This window comes from Marmota monax, unplaced genomic scaffold, assembly GCF_021218885.2.
Source record: "Marmota monax isolate L192 unplaced genomic scaffold, Marmota_monax_Labrador192_F-V1.1 WCK01_AAM20220418_F8-fsc00006, whole genome shotgun sequence".
NCBI classification, from domain to species: domain Eukaryota; kingdom Metazoa; phylum Chordata; class Mammalia; order Rodentia; family Sciuridae; genus Marmota; species Marmota monax.
Window position 1 is genome coordinate 19393162 of NW_026693712.1, and position 16592 is coordinate 19409753.

The window sequence follows — 16592 nt, forward strand, 5'->3', positions numbered from 1 at the left end:
CAGTGGACTTTGGAAGTCAATCAGGCTTGGATTCCAATCTCAACATGGCCTCTCTAGCTGGAGGATTTGTCACTTCTCTATGAGCTTTCATGTTAAAGAATAAAGATGACAGTAATCAACTACTTCCTCATGCAAGTGCCTGCCACTTGACCAGATCCCAGCGTGAGGTTGCAGCCAACCCCTACCTGTCCTTGAACAGACACAGCCCCTCTATTTGCCTCATTTTTCCCTGACTATGAAATGGAGCTGAGTTGCCAGGGTCCTGCTGGAGGAAGAGCACACGTGGCATCTCTAGGGCCCTGGGGGAGGGGTGAGGTGTCAGTTCCCCATTGGTCTGGGACAGAAGCAGTTTCCACTGCACCCATGAGCATGTACATCTGCACCCCAACCACAGTGCATGCTCAGTGAGCTCACTCAGGAGGCCATGAGACTGTCACTGCCACTACTGCTGCTGTTAGGAACCTGGGCTGCCCCCAGGGGCCTTGGAGAAAAGGCCTGGCTCTCAGCCACTGCCCCACAGCTTGATGAGGAGGAGAAGTACTCAGCCCACATGCCTGCTCACCTGCGCTGTGATGCTTGCAGGGCCGTGTCCTATCAGGTGAGTCCTTCCCCTCCAGCAGTTCCCCCTGTCCCTACCCAGACCCCTCTATCTACCTCAGATTCCACCACTGGCCTTTAATCCTCAACCCCCATCACCAGGCATCAAGCCCAGACCCAGCCTTCCAAAAGATTGCAACCCCACATCACCTGAACCTCAGTTTACTCATCCGCCTGCCCAACAGAAAGCAGATGATCTGGGACGCCCCCACAGTATCCTGAGATACTGTTTAGCGAGGGAATTACTCATTTTCTTAGACTCCCTTTCAGACCCACCCTCAGGTCTGACTCCTTCCCCAAATCCACAGGGTGCCTTTTATATGTATATGTGGGGTACATATGTTGAGTGGATACATGTACAAATATGTGTGTCTCAGTGCACACTTGCCTCGTGGAGCATACTAACATGCCTCTGTGTGTGTGTGTGTGTGCACACACGCACGCATGCGCATGTTTATACACATGGCTTAGGAGTACATGTGTGTGTGTTTCTTTCTGCTTTCCTCATTCTTATGGTTTAAAATGGCATGTGCTATTGGGTAGATGTGCCCAAATGGCAGGGACAGTGCCTGGGCCTAAACTTCCATCTCAGTATTTCCATCCCCATCTCAGGGGAGTGGATGCTGCCTCCATTGGCCCAGTCCCAGCTTTGGGGACCTGGGGGATAAGTCCTGAAGCCTGCTTCACAGGTGCTTCCTGCTTGAACCGCTCCCTTGCCACATCATCCCCAGAGACTTGTGTTCCCCTCCTCCCCACCACTGACCTGCAGCCAACCCCCTGGCTCCTAGCCTCTCCATGTTCTAGATGTGGCAACATCTGGCAAAGGCAGAGGCCAAGCTTCATCATCCAGACTCCAGGGGGACACAGGGGCTGAGTGAGTCCATATACACAGACATCCTGGACCGAAGTTGCTCCCAGAACTGGCAGGAGTGAGTTGTCAATTTGGCCCCTGCCTCCCTCCTTCAGGAGCAGGGCTGGTGGGTGCAGATCCCCCTTCCACTCCCACCACACCCATATTCCTTGGGGGCTCTGGCCTGGCTTGAGGGAGGGGGCTGGGTACCATGAACCCTGGGCTATAGAGCTGGGAGCAAGTTCGAGACAAAATGGCCAACAGAAAGTCTCTGTGCAACCTTGAGCCAGGGTCTTTCCCTCTCAGCTCAAATGCCCAAGTGCCCAGCCTGTTATGGAAATAGGTCTTTCTCCCTGGTCTGGCTCCCACCAATGGTATATCCTTCCCCTTCCTGCTCACCAGCTATGGTATCCAAGAAGTGAACCAGGTGAAACATCTCACTGGCCCAGGTCTTAGCAAGGGGACAGAGCCAAGCATCAGTGTGATGATCACAGGAGGCCCCTGGCCCATCAGGTGATGATGGGGTGGGGGATGGGGTGGGGCTATGGGAGCCTTGGTCTGCCCATGACTTCCTTGTGGGCTGGGCAGAGTCCAAGTCTCCTACTGGGCTCCCGTAGGCTCTCTGAAACATGCTTTCACTACCTGGGAGAGTTTGGAGAAGACCAGATCTACAAAGCCCACCAACAAGGCCGAGGAGCTCTGGAGGCACTGCTGTGTGGGGGCTCCCAGGGGGCCTGTTTGGACAAGGAGACAGCCACAAGGAAAGAGCTCTAGTCCATCACTACTCCTATCCCTTAAAGAGAAGCTGGGACCGCCTCTGGACCTTTCCTGTTCTTTCTGCAGGCTGCCAGAGGGCAGGGAGGTGCTGCTGCTCTTTCCTCCTACACTCTGGGGCACTAGGGCCTGGGAGGGACATAGTCTTTCTCTGAACTCAAATAAAACCCAGTGATCTTAACTCCTGCCTGCAAAAGGTGTGTTGGGGGCTGGGAAGACAGACATTGGTATTTCTGCTGGTGTTCCTTCTAGAAAAGACCAAATAGACATCACTACAACTCCCTAGAGGTGTGAGAGCTGGCTTGGCTGGAAATATGAGTAAGCTATGAAAGGCCTATGGAACAGGGACAGCCCCGATCCTCAGCTTCAACAGGAGAGAAAGAAAATCAAGGAAACCACAGGCGGCCACCTTGTGGCCACATCTATGCATCTGCGCCATGCAATCTGTGCTGCTCCCAGAACAAGTCTCCTGTCAGGCTTGGTGGCACACCTACATAATCCCAGTGTCTCTGGAGGCTGAGGCAAGAGGATCTCAAAATTGAGGTCAGCCTCAGCAATTTTAGTAAGGCCCTAAGCAACTTACTAAGACCCTGTCTCAAAAAATAAAAAGGGTTGGGAATGTGTCTCAGAGATTAAGCACCCCTGGGTTCAGTTCCTGGTACCAAATAAACAAAAAACAAAGACAACAGAATATATCTTCTTGCTCTCTGCCTAGTGGCCCTTACTCTCTGCATTCTTCCATGGGCTGCAGCTGGGGTGATTGGGCCACAGTGCACACCTGAGCCAGGGCAGGATTCCTAGAACTAGCTGAGTCAGCATCTTGGCTCTCATACAGCTCTCTCTAGAAATTCTGGACAAGGGCCTTACCCTTCAGAAAGGAGCCTTGGGCCCCACCTGGGTATGGGAACCTGGGATCAGGTAGCAGTGGGACAGTGGTCCACTTTATGCTTTGAATGTAGCCCTTGATGCTCTGCCGCTGCAACTGATTCTGAAAAGGATGTTTCTTTCTCTTCCTCTCTCCCTGCTCCTCCCTAATCCCTCTCTCTCCCCCATCTCAGGGGAAACAGGATTACCTTTCTTGTCCATCCTAGGCAGAGTTATCTGTCCAAGTACACACCCACTACAGGAACAAGTAATTCACCGGAAGATCTCAGAAATGACTATCTCCCAAATTAACAAGTGAATTACAACTCTGATAACCCCTGATGGGCAGAATTACAACCTCTGGGACAGGAGTCCTCTTTGTTTCTCCTTTGCTAGCAAAGCAATGAAACTTCTTTTTCCTTTTTCTCAAAGCCATGTCCTCATTATTGGATTGGCATCAGGGACAAGGACTGAGCTTTCAGTAACAGCACTACAACTTACAGTTTCCCTCATGTTTCTGACCCACTGATGTCCTGGAAGATGGGCAGAACACACTCTAATCCCCATTGACAGATGCAGAAATTGAGATTTAGACAACAGAGGTTCAGGCCAAGTCCCAGGCCTAGTAGTGGTGGGGCTGTAAGAAGATTCAGATTTGGGGGGTAGGGTAAGCTCCACTCTAGAGGAATGGGGTGTCCCAGACACGCCCTGACCACTCCAGTTGCCCTGTGAGCCTCTCTGGAGCCCCAACTCCACACATCCCATCACCTGTTCCAGACTCTGCCTGGGGCCCCTTTTTTCCTGGCCCTTACCCCAGAAGAGATCGAACCCCCAGGCACTGGTTCCAGGGCCCAAGGAACTGGTGGAGCCAACAAAAATATAAAATGTGAATGTGGGTGGTTGCCTCTGAGAGGTCCACGACCCTGTGTTTTGGTAGGGACTGTGTGAGTCTGAGTGGTATAGGGCCATCTGGGCTACTATGCCTCAGGACATAGACAATAGTCCCACCAGTCAGGTGCCTTGAGGTGTGGTATCAGTTAAATTGAGTGTCCAAGGAGCTGTGCCTGCAGGGGGTGGAGGTGGAAAGGCCAGTCCTAAGGAGTTGCAGAGGTTCCAAACTAGTCAGACAACTTTAGGAACCTGGGAGCAGGAGCCAAGAGGAAGAGAAGCAGCAAGGTGGACAAAGGAATAAACTGAAGGAAAGACAGACAACCAGACTCAGGGCTACAAAATGAAGCTTTTGCCCAGCTGGAGAGCGGTGCTGCCTCTGGGCCCCTGGGGCCACGCCTGGCCATGGGCACAGCAACCCCCAAGTAGGTGCAACCTGGGGTGGCTAGGGATGGAGCAGACCAGAGGGAAGCATATGGGGATCCCAGGCCCACTCCCCATCAGCTTGGGCTCTAAGCTGGCACACCCCGCTTCCTCTCTGGCAGTCCCTAGACTTTTGGCTGGGTTGGGCTAGAAGCTCAGAAGGGAAATAGGTTGGGCACAGGACTGGCTTATGGGGTTGTGTGATATGGGCACATGGGGCCCAGTCCTTACAAAGACCCCATGCTCAGTTTAATTATCTGTTGTTGCTATATTAAGATTCCTAATACTCGGAGTTGGGCGCAATGGCCCATACCACTATTTCCTGAGATTTGGGAGGCTGAGGCAGGAGGATCACAAGTTTGAGGTTAGGTTAGGAAGGCCTTCAGCCTTAAGGAGACCCTGTCTCAAAATAAAAAATAAAGAGGAACCAGACACGGTAGCATATGCTGAGGCAGGAGGATTGTAACTTCAAAGCCAGCTTCAGCAACTTAGGGAGGCCCTAAGCAAGTTAGCTAGACTCTGTTTCAAAATAAAATATAAGAGGCTTGGGCTGGAGTTGTGGCTCAGCAGTAGAGTGCTCACCTAGCACATTCGAGGCCCTGGGTTGGATCCTCAGCACCACATAAAAATAAATAGACTAAAGGTATTGTGTCCACCTACAATTAAAAAATAAATATTAAAAAAAAGAGGCTGGAGTTGTGTTAGAGTTAGTGTTAGAGTGCTCACCTAACAGGTGCAAGGCACTGGGTTTGATCCTCAGCACCACATTAAAAAAAAAACAAATATATATATATATATATATATATATATATATATATATATATATGGGCTGGTGATGTGGCTCAGTAATTAAGTGCCCCTGGGTTCAATCCCCTGTACCATAGCTAACTAAATAAATAAATAAATAGAATTGAGAGGACTGGGAATGTAGCTCAGTGGCAAAGCACCCCTAGGTTAAATCTCTAGTGCCAAAAAACACAGGCTGCACAGACCTGTCTGCTACTGCCTCAAGATCCTGAGTGATGAAGGGCTGTAGAGACTGGACAGCTTCAGTCAACCTGAATTTTAGGGCTTGTTTTCTGAAATCTAGCTACCTGTGTGGCCTTGGTCATATTACTCTCTTGTATCCTGAGCCATGAAAGGGTTAATACACTGAGCCCCAGGGCATTCACGTGACAGTGCATATATATACAAAGGTATGGCTTGGCATGCAGTCATTCCTCAGTAATGAGAATGATTATGACAATGATGATAAGGGTTAACTTGTTATTAATTAATGGCAGAGCGTGACATCACAAGTGCCCATTTCCAATCCCTTTCCTCTCACCTCACCTGTGGTGAACTTCCAAGACTGTCCCTCTCTGGGAAACAAGCACAGGTCTCGTGCCAGGCTCAGGTGTGGGCAGGGAGGGGAGGGCCCAGGAGGCAAACGTGGCAGAGACTTGGGTGGCCTTTACCACCTAGCCAGGGTTAATATCTTACCTCTGCCCAGATCCCCCTTTCGCAATCTGGAGCTAGGGACCTGGTTACAGATTTACTTCGAACAATGTCTGATGCGTGGAGTAAAGTCCTTCTTGGCCTTCATAAAGTCATCCTCTTTTTCTCAGGAGCTTCTCAAACCTGTGCCCCAAACATGAGGGCTCAGACGGATCCCGAGGGCCGGACACAGGTGCTGGGGGATTGGGGGAAGCTGGGCAGGGGTAGGGTGAGTGGGGGCTGGAGGACCTGTATAGGCCTCTCTGGGAGGGCAGGGACAGAAATTCTGATGAACTTGATAACAAGTGACAGTCCCAAGCTGAATGTGGCAATAGGGAGATGGGATGGGATGGAGGGGGAGGTGAAGGAGCCTTTAATTTTGTAACTGGCTGGCTTGAGCTTGAGGGCCAGTAAGGACCCAGCCTCATTGTCAGCCATACCGTTAAGGACCTCCAGGAGCAGTGGTGGGACCAGAGTTGTTTCTCCACAGTTTCTTGCCCTCTGGGCTCCATCCCTAGTTCTTTAGGGGTCTTCTGACTTGGACCATCCCCCTGCTAAAATGTCCTTATCCTGAGGGCTCTCGGGGCCAGCACAGTGTATCCTGCCCCTGCAGGGACTGTGGGGGAGGGTGGGGAGACCCCAGGCCAGGGCCTCACTCTACATTGCTGACAGGCCACTCAGGTTACCTGATTGATTCTGGGACAGCCTGAATCTTGCCCACCCCATTATTCCACCTTGAGCTGCTTCTCTTTACTGCCCCAGCATGAGTCTCCGGGCTCAACAGGAAATTCCACCAGGGATCCACAGATGCCCCTGCCCACGGAGCCCAAATTTGACATGTTGTACAAGATTGAGGATGTGCCACCTTGGTACCTGTGTATCCTGCTTGGCTTCCAGGTAGGTTGTCCCCTCCCTGCCCTAGGGCCTCTCTGGCACTCCCCAAGTATCCCAGCCCCTCCCTGGCCAGCAAGGTTACCTTGGGTAAGAGGAAGAGAAAGCTAAGGTCAGCATGGTGACTGTCACCAAGCAGAAACACAGAAGACACAGAGAAGGCCTGAGAAAGGATTTTGGTGTCTACCAGGTTGAGAGTTGGTGGCAGGGAGGAGGGCCCAGACACAGGAACAACTTGGGGGAAGATTTAGTGACTCCCAGAGTGGGAATGCTTTGTGGGGAGTGTAATAGGGGGTGCACTGCCAGGGCACCGGGGTTCAGGCCCTGTGAGAAAGGCATGAGGACCTAGGGTGGCCCTTTCCCGTGAGCTCTGTAGGCCCTGCCTCATAATTCTTCTCTTGCCACTCACAGCATTACCTGACATGCTTTAGCGGCACCATCGCTGTTCCCTTCCTCCTGGCCGAGGCACTGTGTGTGGGCCAAGACCAGAACATGATCAGCCAGCTCATCGGCACCATCTTCGTATGTGTGGGTATTACCACTCTCATCCAGACCACACTGGGCATCCGGTAAGCTGCCTCGGCCCCCAACACACACACACACACACACACACTCTGTGACACACAGGACCAATTGGTCTCCCTCAGAGGGCTTTTATGGACCAAAAAAACCTAACCACTTCAGGCCCTACCTGCCAGTCCTACCCCTGGGCCAGCCACAGAGCCAGGCATCAGGGCTTCTACTCTGAATTTAGGGAACTTGCTCTGGGGCTCCTCAAGAACAGAGTCTGTAGGCTTAAGGAATGTGCCCTACCTGGGTTCACCTCCTCTTAGGCTCTACTTTGCTCAGGACCACTCACCTCTGTGTCCCAAGGGCATGAGCCGGCTTCGAGCTGCTGTGTGGGCTGGGAGCCTCTGTCCCAATGCATAGTCCTAGGCCAGGATGGCAAAAAGATGGCTGGGAGGGGGCTGGGGATGTGGCTCAAGCGGTATCGTGCTCTCCTGGCATGCATGCGGCCCGGGTTCGATCCTCAGCACCACATACAAACAAAGATGTTGTGTCTGCCGAGAACTAAAAAATAAATAAATATTAAAAAAAAAAAAAAAGATGGCTGGGAGGTGGCTGGGGGAAGGTGGTAAGTACATCTCTGATGCCAGAACTAAGATGTCCACTTGCGTCAGGCTGGCCCTCACAGTGAGGTGTAGGTTTGGAGCTGGGGGAGCCTGTTGTCTTTTTTCTTTGTTAGAGACTGTTAGTGGCCCTAATCGAATCCCAGTTACTGGTGGTAGGGAGCTGAGGCAGGAGGATCATAAATTCAGGCCAATCTCAGCAACTTCATGAGACCCCATCTCAAAATAAAAATTAAAAGGGACTGGGGATGTTACTCAGTGGTAAAGCACCCCCAGGGTTGAATCTCCAGCAACATCCCCCGCCAAGAAAAGAAAAAAAATGTTAAAGTCCTGCATGGGGTCTCAATGACTTCCCTCTGCCCTCCCCTTTCCTTGTCCCTCGGTGTCCCTGGGCCTCTCTATGTCTCTCCTGCCACCCCACCTCACCCTTCTGCTCTGCTCTCTCCTCCAGGCTGCCACTGTTCCAGGCCAGTGCCTTTGCGTTTTTGGTTCCAGCCAAAGCCATCCTGGCCCTGGAGAAATGGAAATGTCCCCCAGAAGGTGGGCACATGTTTTGGATCTGGGTTGAAAGAGAGGGGAGGCCCAGGGATCTGGAAGTCTGAGCAAATATCCTGAGTTCAGACACCAAGATGTGTTCATGGCAACATCTTCTTCCCCTGTCCATCTTTTGTCCATGTCATGTCCCTGACCACAGAGGAGATCTACGGTAACTGGAGTCAGCCCTTGAACACCTCTCATATCTGGCACCCACGGATGCGAGAGGTGGGTAGAGGATGCTAGGACCTGGGGAGGGGGCTAGATGGCAGTGAGGGCCACTGCTATGTTGGGGGATTTGAAGAGGTAATCTTGGAACTTTTGTCCTGCTGGTAGCCATGTCATGACCTTTACATAATGACATATAGCTCATTTTGCCCTTCTAGGTCCAAGGTGCAATCATGGTGGCCAGTGTGGTGGAGGTGGTGATTGGGCTGATGGGGCTGCCTGGGGCCCTGCTCAGCTACATTGGGCCTCTCACAGTCACCCCTACTGTCTCACTCATTGGCCTGTCTGTCTTCCAAGCTGCTGGTGATCGAGCAGGCTCCCATTGGGGCATCTCAGCTTGGTGAGCAGGTGCCAGGCCTGATCCTGTCCAAACCCAGCCCTCACCCTCCCACCCCTTTATGTCCTACTGCCTTAGTCCTGTCTCCTGGCCCCAGTGGAGCCTACCAGCTACCTCCTCCTTTGCCTCTGCCCCTAGCTCCATTCTCCTGATCATCCTCTTCTCCCAGTACCTGCGCAATGTCACCTTCCTGCTGCCCATCTACCGCTGGGGCAAGGGCCTCACTCTCTTCCGAATCCAGATCTTCAAGATGTTTCCCGTAAGGAGGGGCTGGGACTAGAACAGGGGCTTGACCTGTGCCAGGGCCAAGGTGGGAGCAAAGCGGGAACGGTGTAGGCACTAGAGCCAGAGCAGAGATGAGGTGCTACCCAGAGGCTGTGGCAGGTTTGGGGCTGAAGTCAGCAGGGGCTGGGCCTGGTGCTGGGCTGGGCTGGGCTGGGCTGGGCTGGGGCTAAAGTAGAAGCAGGTTAGCTCGGAGGGAGGTTTCCAGTTCCTGCAGTGCACCTCTTAACATTCCTGTTTCAGATCGTGCTGGCCATCATGACCATGTGGCTCCTCTGCTACGTGCTGACCCTGACAGATGTGCTGCCTAAAGACCCAACAGCCTATGGCTACCAGGCACGAACTGATGCCCGTGGAGACATCATGAGTATTTCACCCTGGATCCGCATTCCATACCCCTGTAAGCAACCCCACTTGGGTCCCCTTTGCTTCCAACTCAGACACTTGTGAGACCCCTGATGATGCTGATGGCACAAGCCACACGTTTATAGTGGGCCAAGTAACGGTGTTTTTTTTTTTGTGTGTGTGTGTGTGTGCGCGCGCGCGTGTATGTGCTGGGGGTTGAACCCAGGGCCTTGTGCATGCGATGCAAGTACTCTATCAACTGAACTATATCCCCAGCCCAGTAACAGTATTTGACTCAAAGCTTCACTACAACTCCATGCATCTGGATGACCCAAATAAGCTCCTGTTCTTGCTTAAGACAACCCAGTGCTCCCTCTCCCTCTCAAGTACTGCCCTGTCCTGCCAACCCACCACAGGCTCCTCAGTGTATTCATCCCCCTGTCTTCCCGCAACCCAGGTCAGTGGGGCCTGCCTACAGTGACTGTGGCTGCTGTGTTGGGAATGTTCAGTGCCACACTGGCAGGCATCATCGAGTCCATTGGTGATTACTATGCTTGTGCCCGCCTGGCTGGTGCACCACCCCCTCCAGTGCATGCTATCAATAGGTATGCTTATTGGTCTTCCTCAATGTCTGATGCTTCAAGGAGCCACTCAGGGTAGGGATGGGGTTGAGTCCCAGAGATGCAGACTTGGGCAAGTCACTAATACCTCCAGACCTCATAGTCCTTGCTTATGAAATGGGAAAGAGCTCATCACCCAGTGATTGAGGAGATAAGGGAGTTCCAGGGAAACCACAGTCACTGACAACCTTCCGGTATGTTCAGCCCTCCATGTGCATGCTCTTATGTAATCTGCTAACCATTCTGTGAGTCAGGGACCATTACCAAGTCCATAGTACCGATGAGGAAACTGAAGCCCAGAATTATCCAAGGGAGTAAGTGCCAGGGCATTGGAACTAGCTCCTGTACCAGGGTTTCTAGTCCCCAGACTCCCTCTGGCCTGGAGTGGGGAGTACTAGGGACAGATCCACAGCTCACAGCCCGGGGGTGGGGCGGGCAGCCGGCCCGTGTGATAAGAGGACACGAGCTGTTGAAGAGGCTGGACCAAGTCTCCAATCTTCCTTTCCTTACAGGGGTATCTTCACCGAAGGCATCTGCTGCATTATCGCGGGGTTACTAGGCACAGGCAACGGGTCCACCTCGTCCAGTCCCAACATTGGCGTCCTAGGGATTACCAAGGTGCGGTACCACCCACAACAGCCCAAAGCAGGCTTCTGGGTTCCTGGTGCCGGAAGCCCCGCCCCAAACCCGTCCCCACTTTGGCCTAGCCCCTCCCTATCCTTGAAAAGCCTCGCCCCCACGCCAAGACCCAGCCCATTTATGCCTAGTTCTTATAACAGGCCCCGCCCCCTGGACTAACCCCACCCCAGCCTCGCCCCCACGTCTAGCCTCGCCTCTGGATTCCTGGCAGGTGGGCAGCCGTCGCGTGGTGCAGTACGGTGCCGGTATCATGCTGGTCCTGGGTGCCATCGGCAAGTTCACAGCTCTCTTTGCCTCGCTCCCCGACCCTATCCTGGGGGGCATGTTCTGCACCCTTTTCGGTGAGTGTCCCGCGCGGGCCCCGGGGGCGCGGCGCGGGTGGCTAAGTGGTGGCACCCACTGAGGCGCGTGAGGCGCCTTTAGCCTTTTTACTGTGACCCCCAGGTATGATCACGGCTGTGGGGCTCTCCAACCTGCAGTTCGTGGACATGAACTCCTCCCGCAACCTCTTTGTGCTTGGATTTTCCATGTTCTTCGGGCTCACACTGCCCAACTACCTGGATTCCAACCCTGGCGCCATCGACACAGGTGCCTACAGGCTGTCTACTGACTCCAGAGGTGTGGGAGCGGGGTGGGCGCAAAACTCGGAGCACATGGGCTGGGAGTGTAGTTCAGTGTTAGAGTGCTTGCTTAGCATGCACAAGGTTCTGGATTTGTTTCCCCAGCACAAGACAAAAAACAAAAACCTGTGAGCACAACCCCCTCCCTCAAGGGCTCCACACAGGTAGAACCACAAATCAATCCTTTCCAACTCTGGATGCTAATCAGCAGCTGAGAGACTATTAGCAGCTGTCCCTGACTAAAACACTTTCTGTAGATAGATACTGAGCTTTACATGTGCTCATTTAATTTTCAGAACGGCTCAAGACAGATACCACTATCATCTCTGCTTTACAGATGACAAACATGAGGCTCAGAGAGCTTTGGTTCCAAGTCAACAAATAGCAGCTGGCAGAACTGGGATTTTTTTTTTTTTTTTACATGTTGATGGGCCTTTATTTTATTCATGTATTTATATGTGGTGCTGAGAATCAAACCCAGTGCCTCACACATGCTAATTTTTAAAAATATTTTTATTTTTTTATTTTTATGTGGTGCTGAGGATCGAACCCAGTGCGAGGCAAGTGCTCCACCACTGAGCCACAACCCCAGCCCTCACACATGCTAATTTTTTAAAAAATTATTTATTTATTCAGAACTGGGATTTAAACCCAAAGATGGGAGAGATGGGTAAAGATAGGCTTGAAAGTTAGGACTTTGTGCCATTCCAATGTCACAACTGCTCAAGGAAGTCAGTAGGGTGCAGAAGTAGGACACCCCAGGTTCTGCTCTCCAGAGGGGCCATGACGCCCTTTGGTCCTTGACCTATTCCACAGGCGTTCCTGAAATCGACCAGATTCTGACTGTGCTGCTGACCACCGAGATGTTTGTGGGCGGGAGCCTTGCTTTCATTCTGGACAACACAGTGCCAGGTATGGGTCAGCCCTTGGAGGGCAGTGCAGAATGCTAGACTCATACTTACTTCAACAGATGCCCCTGAGCCAAGATGTGGCCAGGTCTGATGTCACACAAGCCCTGGAGGGAGTAGCAGGAACGGATGGTCTGGTGGACTGCCTGCTGGCTGAGAGGAGAGGAGGCACAGACAAGGCTCATTGGCCTTGAAAAAGCCCAGACCAGTTGTTATTTTTGGATCTTGCAAGTCTTTTCCTCATTATTTCTTCTTTTTTTTTTTTGGTGGGGGGCTATACCCAGGATTGAACTTAGGGGCACTCGACCTGAGCCACATCTCCAGCTCTGTTTTGTATTTTATTTAGAGACAGCATCTCACTGAGTTGCTTAACACCTTGCCTTTGCTGAGGCTGGTTTTGAATTCATGATCCTCCTGTCTCAGCCTCCCAAGACACTGGGATTATAGGAATGTACCACCATACCCAGCTCCTCACTATTTCTTGATAGCCCCTGGGCTGAGGCATGTCTTTGCTTTCATAGAGTTGAACTGGTGTAAATGCAGCATCCGTTTTTAGCAGCCTTCCCCATGGGCTAATAGAGGAGCCTCCAACATGTCCCTTTGGTCCCAGAGCTTTTGGCAGGGATTATGGAAACTTCATGGTGTCCCTGTACACATGTACCCAGTAAATGTATTAAAAAAACTGAATGTCATTAGGTGCTGTAATAAGCACAGTTACAATTTAATGAACATCTACTATGTGTCAGGCATGTAATTAAATGTTTCATGTCGTCCTTTAAAGATGTAACTGTGCCAGGCGTGGTGGAACACACCTATAATACCAGTGGCTCTGCAGGCTGAGGTAGGAAGTTCAAGACCAGCTTCAGCAATTTAGTGAGGCTCTAAGCACTTCATTGAGACCCTGTTTCAAGAGAAAAAAATAAAAAGGGCTGGGATGTGGCTCAGCGGGTTCAATCCCAGTACCAAAAAAAAAAAAAAAAAAAAGACACAAGTCCTGCCTGTCTCATCTCTCTGCAGACGCATTGGTAGCACATAGTAATCAGACGCTGTGCTTAGTTCGTGGGTCACAGGGGAGGGTGGGGGGAAGGACCAAGGATCCTCAGTGAATTTTGGGTAGAATCAGAGGGAGCTTTTGGTAGTAGCTGTCTGTCCCTTAGATAGATGGGCATGTACCTGACCATGACACTTCCCTTCCCATTCAGCAGACACTGGAGCAGCCCAGCCTGTGATTCTGAGATAGTGAAATGGCAGCCTAGGGAATCTAGGGAGATGGAGGGCCACTGGGTGGGCGGCTATACACGTAGAGGCTTTTTTTTTTTCTTTTTTATATGATCTGGGTGGCTAAAGTTATCCAGATGTCTAACAATAGCTTCGGAACTGCCTCACACTCCAATCTTTCAACCCAGCTGAACTTCAGCAACCATCCTTGCCAGGGATTATAGGCAATATGCCACATAATCTTCAACAGTCCTTCAATGTGCATTGATGAGGAATATGAAGCTTAGGGTGGTGAAGTCACTTGCCTGCGGTCACAACCTGCATTCAAACCCAGGTCTGCATGGCTCAGAACCCAGTCCTTAATCATGGAAAAGCACAGCTTTCTCCAGTCCTTAATTTGCAGATGAGCCATCTTGCATTCTCTCTCTCTCTCTCTCTCTTTTTTTTTTTTTTTTGTGTGTGTGTGTGGTGCTGGGGATTAAACCCAGGGCCTTATGCATTTGAGGCAAACATTGTACCAACTGAGCTATGTCCCCAGCCCCATTTGCTTTCTCTTTATCTATCCACAGTCCAACCGTAGAAGATATTGTAGTTTAGCAAATGCTGGTGGAGCTTAGCAGCTTGGCCTGAATCAGACAAAGGAGGATGTGCAGAGCAATATTGAGTCACATTTTTTTAATGTCCTAAAGATTCTTTTATTGAATTAATTAGAAAAAGAAATTAAGGAGTGCAAAATGAAAACAACCCTAGTTTATAATGGAGATTTTCATAAAAATGTGACTTTGGGCTGGGGCTGGAGCTCAGCGGTAGCGCACTTACCTGGCATGTGCGAGGCACTGGGTTTGATTCTCAGTACCACATATAAATAAATAAAAATAAAGATCTATCAACAATTTAAAAAAATTTTAAAAATGTGACTTTGATGACCTCTTGAGTTGGTCAGAGGAAGAAACTTAGCACAGGCTCTTCTATGTCAACTCCAAATTTATACTTTCTCAGTCTTTATTATTATTGGTGCATTATAGTATGGTATTGTGACATGTTCATACATGCACATAATTTGGTCAATTTAATTCCCCAGTATTTCCCTTTTTCCTCTGCTCTTCCCACTTCCCAGTCTCCCCCCCACTTCAATTTTCATGAGATTACCCCACTTTTTTTTCCCTCTTTTTCTCTCTAGTTCTACCTAAGAGATAACATTCAACCTTTGACTTCCTAAGTTTGGCTTATTTCACTTAATATAATACTCCCAAATTCTATCCATTTTCCTAAAATAACAAAAGACAGTTTTGTTCTTACGGCTGAATATAATTGTGTGTGTGTATGTATATATATATGTGTGTGTATGTATATGTGTGTGTTGTGTGTGTATTTTTTATTCATTCATTCATTTTATCCATTCATCTATTGACACCTAGGCTGGCTCCATAAGTTGGCTATTGTGAAATGCATTGCTATAAGCATGGGTTGCTGGTGGCTTCATTCCTAGTCTTTTTTTTTTTTTTTATTTTGTTTTGTTTTACCCTTGAAGTACTAGGGATTGAACTCAGGATTTCATGTATGCTAGGCAAGTGCTTTACCATGCAGTCACATCCCTATTCTTTTGAGGAAGCTCCAAATTAATTTCCATAGTGATTATATTGGTTTACAATCCCATCAACAGTGTTTAAGTGTTCCTTTTATCCCACATCTTTGCCAGCATTTATTTGTATTCTTTTTTTAAAATATTTTTTTAAATTTATTTTTTTGTTTTAGGTGGACACAATATCTTTATTTTTATGTGGTGCTGAGGATTGAACTCAGTGCCCCATGCATGCCAGGCGAGCACTCTACCACTGGGCCACAACCCCAGCCCCTTATTTGTATTCTTAAAGATTGCCATTATAACTGGAATGAGATGTCAATTTAGTTTTTCTTTTTTTGGTACCAGGGTACTTAACCACTGAGCCACATTCCCAGTTCTTTTTTTTATTTTATATTTTGAGACAAGATCTCAATAGATTGCTTACAACCTAGCTAAATTGCTAACCCTGGCTCCGAACCTGCAATCCTCCTATCTCAACCTCCTGAGTTGCTGATTACAGGCATGCACCACCACACCTGACTCAATGTAGTTTTTCTTCTTTAATATTTATTTTTTAGTTGTAGATGGACACAATACCTTTATTTTATTTTTTATGTGGTGCTGAGGATCAAACCCAGGGCCTTGCATGAACTAGGCAAGTGCTCTACCGCTGAGCTACAACCCCAGCCCTCAATGTAGCTTCGATGTGCATTTCCTTAATTGTTAGATGTTGAATTTTTTTTCCTTTATTTGTTGGCCATTTCTATTTCTTCTTTCAAGAATCTGTTTAGTTCATTTGCTCACTTGCTGATTGGGATTTTTTGGTGGTAAGTGTTTTGCGTTCTTTATATGTTCTGGATATTAATTGTGTCAGAGGAATAACTGGGGAAGGTTGGTTTTCTCCCTTTCTATAGGCTCGCTCTTCATGTTTGTTTACTTTGCTATGCAGAAGCTTTGTGTGTGTGTGTGTGTGTGTGTGTGTGTGGTACCAGGGATTGAACCTTGGAGTGCTTAATCACTGAGCGGCATCCCCAGACCTTTTATATATTTTATTTAGAGACAGAGTCTTGCTGATTTGCTGCTTAGGGCCTCGCTAAATTGCTGAGGCTGGCTTTGAACTCACGATCCTCCTGCCTCAGCCTCCTTAGGTGCTGGGATTACAGATGTGTGCCACTGAGCACAGCCAATAGTTTAATTTGACGCCATCCCATTAATTAATTCTTTGCATTATTTCCTAAGCTTTAGGGGACTTGCTGAGGAAGTCTTGCCTGTGTTTGTTGGGGAAGGGGCATAAAAGATCTCAGGTTTTACTGGGTACGATGGCACACACCTGTAATCCCAATGGCTGGGGAAGTTAGGGCAGGATAGCAAGTTCAAAAGCCAGCCTCAGCAATTTAGTGAGGC

General features: G+C 49.7%; 2 protein-coding genes across 3 annotated transcripts in view; both read left to right on the forward strand.

Annotated features, from left to right (window-relative positions):
* The first annotated feature begins 366 nt into the window (after positions 1–366).
* Mzb1 (marginal zone B and B1 cell specific protein) lies at positions 367–2402 on the forward strand. Its single transcript, XM_046460129.2, has 4 exons — positions 367–598; positions 1402–1526; positions 1850–1960; positions 2065–2402. The coding sequence occupies exons 1-4, from the start codon at positions 398–400 to the stop codon at positions 2219–2221; spliced, it is 594 nt and encodes a 197-aa protein (XP_046316085.1). The 5' UTR covers positions 367–397; the 3' UTR covers positions 2222–2402.
* A 3507-nt stretch (positions 2403–5909) lies between these two features.
* Positions 5910–16592, forward strand: part of Slc23a1 (solute carrier family 23 member 1) — a 30741-nt gene continuing 20058 nt past the window's right edge. For both annotated transcript variants that reach the window (XM_046460024.2, XM_046460023.2), the window contains exons 1-13: positions 5910–6065; positions 6635–6769; positions 7175–7332; positions 8345–8433; positions 8588–8655; positions 8814–8995; positions 9131–9251; positions 9518–9674; positions 10077–10224; positions 10752–10857; positions 11090–11219; positions 11323–11466; positions 12315–12410. In XM_046460024.2, coding sequence (XP_046315980.2) covers positions 5943–6065; positions 6635–6769; positions 7175–7332; positions 8345–8433; positions 8588–8655; positions 8814–8995; positions 9131–9251; positions 9518–9674; positions 10077–10224; positions 10752–10857; positions 11090–11219; positions 11323–11466; positions 12315–12410 — 1657 coding nt within the window. In that variant the 5' untranslated portion in view covers positions 5910–5942. The remainder of the gene's footprint in view (positions 6066–6634; positions 6770–7174; positions 7333–8344; positions 8434–8587; positions 8656–8813; positions 8996–9130; positions 9252–9517; positions 9675–10076; positions 10225–10751; positions 10858–11089; positions 11220–11322; positions 11467–12314; positions 12411–16592) is intronic.

Excerpts from the sequence above, each read along its gene's own strand:
- Mzb1 (XM_046460129.2), top strand. The coding sequence starts at position 398 with ATGCTCAGTGAGCTCACTCAGGAGGCCATGAGACTGTCACTGCCACTA. Across the intron at positions 599-1,401 it reads GCAGGGCCGTGTCCTATCAG|ATGTGGCAACATCTGGCAAA; the intron begins GTGAGTCCTTCC and ends TCCATGTTCTAG. Across the intron at positions 1,527-1,849 it reads TGCTCCCAGAACTGGCAGGA|CTATGGTATCCAAGAAGTGA; the intron begins GTGAGTTGTCAA and ends CCTGCTCACCAG.